The sequence below is a fragment of the Vidua chalybeata genome, chromosome 3 (assembly GCF_026979565.1).
Source record: "Vidua chalybeata isolate OUT-0048 chromosome 3, bVidCha1 merged haplotype, whole genome shotgun sequence".
NCBI classification, from domain to species: Eukaryota; Metazoa; Chordata; class Aves; order Passeriformes; family Viduidae; genus Vidua; species Vidua chalybeata.
In genome coordinates this window covers 69,686,608-69,692,607 of record NC_071532.1, presented here as the reverse complement: position 1 = coordinate 69,692,607, position 6,000 = coordinate 69,686,608, and the positions used below count along the sequence as shown (strand labels likewise).

At 40.1% G+C, this 6,000-nt stretch overlaps 1 protein-coding gene across 1 annotated transcript in view; it reads left to right on the top strand.

The window, feature by feature from the left end:
- The first annotated feature begins 569 nt into the window (after window positions 1–569).
- Window positions 570–6,000, top strand: part of CRYBG1 (crystallin beta-gamma domain containing 1) — a 40,389-nt gene continuing 34,958 nt past the window's right edge. The window contains exon 1 of the mRNA XM_053938822.1: window positions 570–1,395. Within this exon, the coding sequence (XP_053794797.1) occupies window positions 650–1,395 (746 nt within the window). The 5' untranslated portion in view covers window positions 570–649. The remainder of the gene's footprint in view (window positions 1,396–6,000) is intronic.

Genomic DNA, 6,000 nt, shown 5'->3' with positions numbered 1-6,000 from the left:
GAGGAAAAATGTCAAAAGTTCACTAGAGCACACTTCGCGTCATAAGGGTGAGAGGTCGGGTTCTCCTCACGAGGTACAGGCAGTGTACTGTAGGCACTCCAGAGAAGGACACGAAGCTCCTCAAGTAGAAAAACAAGTGAGAAACATAGGTGCCCTTTCTGAGGCACAGGAGTATAATTTCAGTGGGGAAGTAAGACCGCTGTATCACGATACAATTTCAGAATGGAGCAGTAGGGGAGTCTCTTCTGACAGCGAGTGGTCAGCAGATTGGAGCGGCAGCAGTGAAACCATTAAAAACTCTTTCTGTGAGAGCAGCCTGAATGTGGAAACACTGGGGTTGGAGAAAGAATCTGTCACAGATATAAATAATTCCACAACTCCAGATTTCATACAGAGCTTGAGAAATCTGTCTAGTGAAGACTTAGAAAAGAGTATCTTAAGTCACAAGCAGCTTGTGAACACGTGGGTGTCTGAGGAGCCTGGGCATGCAAAACCAAAGGATTTGCCATACGAGTTGGAATCTGCAGCGAGTGAACACGCATATTCTGCTAGAGTGTTAACTGTTGATATCTATCTAAGAAAAACAGACGAACTCCTTAATGAACCCGTGACTCTTAAATCAGAAGAAAATTGTAGTGATTTGGACACAATGGATAAAAAAACTGCTAGTAAAAGATCTGGAAAACGGAGAAAGTCTCAGTCGTCTAGTGACATTCCAAATGGAGAGAGAAACCAGACTGAGAATACTGCAAGAGAAGAATCTGGTTTTGAGGATGATGCCCATTCTGAGGTATTTTCAGACAAGATAATAAATCCTGAACGAAAAGTGAGGTCTCTTCAACAGACTCCTGAAAGAAATTCCTCTTCCTCAGGTAGTAATCAGGACCTAAAAGTTGGATCTGCTAACAAAGGGGCGTCTAAAGCTGAAGCTGACAAGGGCAAGCAGCAGGTCTCGAACACAAGCGCTGCAAGGAGAAGATCATATAAAAAGAATCAGTCGGATACTGTACCCATTTCCCCTACTGGTTTGAAGGGTCAGGTGAAAGATTACTCTTCAAAAAGACAACCTTTGGCATCGCCAGAGACTAACCCAGTAACAAAAAGAACTTCAGTGGAAAAGGGAACTATGCCTGTGGCTTTTGGGGAAGACAGTTTGGAATCTCCCAAAGCTTCTTTGGCTGCTAAGACAGAAGACTTGGTGTTTGCTGAAAGCAGAAATGATACGAAGGCAGTAAAGAATGGTAATGGTCCAGATGGAAGAGCTTTCTTGCATGCTGATGGGTTAAAAAATGGAGACCTGTGTCTGTCAGCTGAGAGACAGACAAATTCTGATTTAGACACCTCGAAGCTGAAGAGTTTGGATGCTTCCAGAACAGTCATGACAAAGATTAGCCTGTAAGTAACAAACTAGTTTACCTTGTCCTTGTAGCTGTAATTTTGTTTGTATCTGTGTTTAGAATTCTATGGAAACACTGGCTGTGTAACTGTTATGTGTCTAAATTGTTTTCAGTTAAGAACTGCCTTTAAAAAAAATAAGTTGCCATAACCAAAGCTATGACTTAACAAGCACTGTAGTCTACATGTATTAGAAAAATAATTAATTTTTTCATTTTTTAAATTGATAGGCAATGTCTTTGTCAATTCCACTATATGGAATAATTTAATATATAAAAAAACTGCTCAATCATCATTGTTGTGGATCAGATTAATTAATCTATCATTGACCTTAATTAATTTTTCTCTCTGTAACCAAACCAGAACGTGGTTGAAGATTTTGTATGTGAAAATCTTTTGAATAAGAAATGTATTCAAGTTGTCTATGAAACAGCCTAAGTTCTGCTATTATTTTATGAAGAAATGTAGGATGCAATGTAGAACTTGATTGTTCAAATGATATGATAGATCATGCTACAAACATTTGAATACATACGGTTGCTTTCTTACGTATGTGCAGGATGAATCACTTAAATTTTGGTGCATGTGAATAACATCAGGTATTTGCAGAATTATGCATATATTAGTTTTCAGGTTTTGATTTTACACTTGAAGAAACTGTCTCTGTCAAACAGGTGGTCAGAGCTTTCCTTAGGATTATAAAGAAGCGGCTGTATGTATAAAGTTCACTGTTGTCACTAGTATGAGACCAGTGATTGATTACTTGGATACTGTTGCATTCTCATCAACAGGGAATGTCTTGTTTGCATTATTCATTTCTGTTGTTTGGTTGCCACGGCTGTGTGCTGTGTGCTATTGCACTCCTCGTTCTGGCATGTTCAGTTGTAGGTGTGGGGGCACACTGAATCCCATAGGCCCACCCAAGGTACACTGAGCGTTGATAATGGTCGTTGCGTTAGAGGGATGTGGAGGTTCACTGTGATGGTTTAAGAGACGTGTCTGTTTGCAATTACGCTTCCCACATCTGAGAAGCACAGGAGCAATTTCCTTTGCGCAATTTGTAATACTCTACATCTGATTCGTTAATTTGTAACTTAAGTTTAAAAAGCCTAGTATTGAAAATTAAACTCTGTCATTTTTTGTACTTGGTGATGCTTTGCCATCTAGCAGTAGAGATCACAAATCTTAAACTCTTGAGTTTTTACCTTCACAGCTTCAAAAGAAGGGTAGCTTTCACATTGGTTTTTTTCTCTGTGTCACTGTCATTAGTGATGATGAAGTTATAAACACCTGCTTAGCTGGATTTCATTTTTTCTGTGTATCTCCTGGGCTTGCTGTATAGTGAATTATCTTTTACTGTACTCATAAAGTAACAGACGAGTGTCCTGTCTGAAAGACCGAATTTTAATGAATAAACAGCTTGTCCTATTTCATCCCATTTTGTGGGGTATGTGACGCTGTGTCTTGGCCTTATCTGCTGTTGTAGGAACTTTAGCCCTGGGTGAGGACTGCTCTGTTGCCTGCAAGGTTTCTGATACATCTGATAGCTGTCATTGCACAGCACCACACCATTTCTTTAGCCAAAGTTACATGCTTAGGTGATCTGGTATAATTTATAGTCATTCATTAGAACGTATCAACTATAAACCTGGATGTGGATTAAGGTGCTGTAAAGTGGGAAAGGGAAAGGAGGTGCCATTACTAGAAGACGGTGTGTTTTTGTTCTCTAGTTATCACTGTGAGCAGACAACTTTTTCATTTTTAAAGGTTAAAAAGTTATTGTTAGGTAGTTCACATTAATTCCTTTCTGGTTGAAAAATGAGAGATTCCTTGGCCCCTTGTAGGATGGATTTTATATAATACAGATAGTTCTCCCTTAAAAATGCATGATATCTCTTACTACTAATGATCTTGTGCCAATTATGGGAATCAGGTTTCTTTGGAAACAATTTCAAAACAGGTCAGTTTCTCCAGTCACCTCCAGAAATGCAGGTTTCCTGTAAATAAAGATAGCGTTTTATCTCTTTTCTCCATTTATGTCTGTGTACTGGATAACCTGAAAGTCACAGGTTACTTTGCTTCTAGCTTTTGAAAGGGAAACCTATCAGATTTGAGACTAAAATGAGGTTGATGGTAAATCTTAATTGGCATATAAAACCTCAGGCGGTAGTCACTTTGATGTGCTTAGCGGAAAACTTGGCTTCAGTTGTCATACTTTATGTTCAGACATGGTTTTGGAGTTGCCTTTACATTTAAGCCCACTTGTGGAATTATTCTTCTTTTTTCACATGCCATTTTCTTTGCTCACTTCAATCTGATATTTTGGCATCAGTGTTTTTTTGGCACCACTTGCAAGCTTGATGTGTGACTCACCTTCCATTTTTGACTGTTGGGAGAGGTTTAACTGCTTGCTTCCACAGTTTAGCTGCAAGGTGTAGCCAAAGAGAAGGACATTGGTATTTCTCTTGTGCCTGCTTGTTCCTGGCGTTGCAGATCAGGAATGGGTAGTGAGAATCAGCCACACTGGACTGTTTGTAAGAAAGCATTTGTGCTGTTAAGTTTTTTTCCCCATACAAGATGAGATGCTTAAAGGATACTCAAACAACATTTCCTTTTAAATAAGCTTGGAGACTCAGTTCTTGCAATAAAGTGCATCTTTTGGCTGTATTTAAAACCAGTATTTTGTAGTGTGGAAAAAGGTGTAATGAAAAGATTAGAGGAGGCCAGCTATAGTGAGTGGAGCTGCAGGGCTGAGCTGTCTCATGCTCTTTGGTCTCAGCTGTTTGGCTGCTGGTGCTGTGCAAAAATACTGCAGAATACAAAGTGTTCAAGTGGTTGTTTCTGCATAAATTTGCAAAGCTTGAAACTATACCTTTGAGGGGTGAGCTCTTCATTTAAAATAGGTTTTAGGTGTGGCTGATAAGTATCACTGCTAGCCATTAAACTTGCTTGTGTCACGGCATACAGAGAGACACAGATTTTATGGGGAAGATACGTGTTATGTTGAAATAAATGTGTGTAGTAGTACAAGTGACAGGCTGACAAAATGGTGGTATGGGAATGAATTTGTTAAGATAATTGGGCCATTAGTGTTACATCTTGAAAATACAGGTAAAAGAAAAGGATAAGCACATTTTTCTTCTGATCAGAAAAGGATATGAAAGGTCCTGGTGAGCAGAAAATTCAGCACATGTCAGTAGTGCATCATTGTACCAGGTGAAGGCTAAGCCTGTGCTGTGCTCCATAGGCAGGAACATAGCCAGCAGGTCAAAGGACAAGATACTTGGTGCTCATGGGTCTACATCTGGGTCACTCTTTCAAGTTGCAGCCCTTCCTCCCCTTCCAACTCTCTTCTGGTATAAGAGAGGTGTTCCCAAATTGGAATGAGTCCAGCAGTGAGCTATTAAAGAAAGTGACAGCTCTGACAGCTCTGGAGCAAATCATGTATGAGGAGAAGCTGAAGCAGCTTGGTTTCTTCAACTGAGAGAAGAAAAGGATACAGGTAGACCTCAGTCATCTCTCACTACCTATAGAGAAGGCAGAGCCACTCTTGTCTCTGAGCTGTGAAGGGACAGCTGCAAGCTGTAACAGTGAAGTTTTAATGGGATATAAGGCAAAAATAATTCACAGCGGCAGTCGCCGTCTTGCTGCAGTGCCTCACTAGGAAGGTTGTGAGATATTGACCCTTGAAGTTATTCAAAACTTGGTCAGGCAAAGCCTTCAGGAACTTGACCTAACTTTGAATCTGTCCCTGTTTTGAGTAGGAAGTTAGGCTAGCTGATTTTCAGAGCTCCCTTGCAACTCGTATTCATTTTCCAAAGAGAAAAGTCATAGAATAATTTAACTTTTAAAAGTTTAGGAAAAAACAGTTCAAGTGAATAGTAGTACCTCAATATATTTAATTTTATACTATGTGATAGTTCCCTTCATGCCTTCCCTCTTTAAGGAACATTTTGCTTTTCTGTTTTTCCTTAAGTTTTCCAAGTGTGTTTTATTAGCACCTATCTGAAGTATGGCCAGTGGATTTTAAGTTTGCTATTTCCTCTTTTATTGATCATGCATTTTTCATAGTTCTTCATAAGTTGTGAACTAGCTTCAGTAGCCTGGTAGTTAGAGGGAGCAGTGTTGGGAAGTTGTCTCTGAAATGACATGATTATAAGAAGGACATGGAACTGTTGGAGCAAATCCAGAGGAGGGCACAAAGTTGATAAGAGGACTAGAGCACCTTTCCTATGGAGACAGACTGAAAGAGTTGGGGCTTCACAGAGAAGAGAAGATTGCATGGAGACCTCATAAAAACCTTCTAGTATCTGAAGGTGGAGGTCTACAGGGAAGCTAAAAAGGGACTCTTTGCCAGGAACTGTAGTGATAGGACAAGGAGTACTGAGTACAAACTGAGAGATAGGAAATTTATGTTGGATATTAGGAAGGAGCTTTTTACTGTGAGGGTGGTGAGACACTACATAAGGTTTCCTGGGGAGGTTGAGGATGCCCCAGCCCTGGCAGTGTTCAAAGCCAGGTTGGAAAAGGCTTTGAGCAACCTGGTCTAGTGGGGGGTGTCCTGCCCATGGCAGAGGAGTTGAGGCTAGATGATCTTTTAAGATC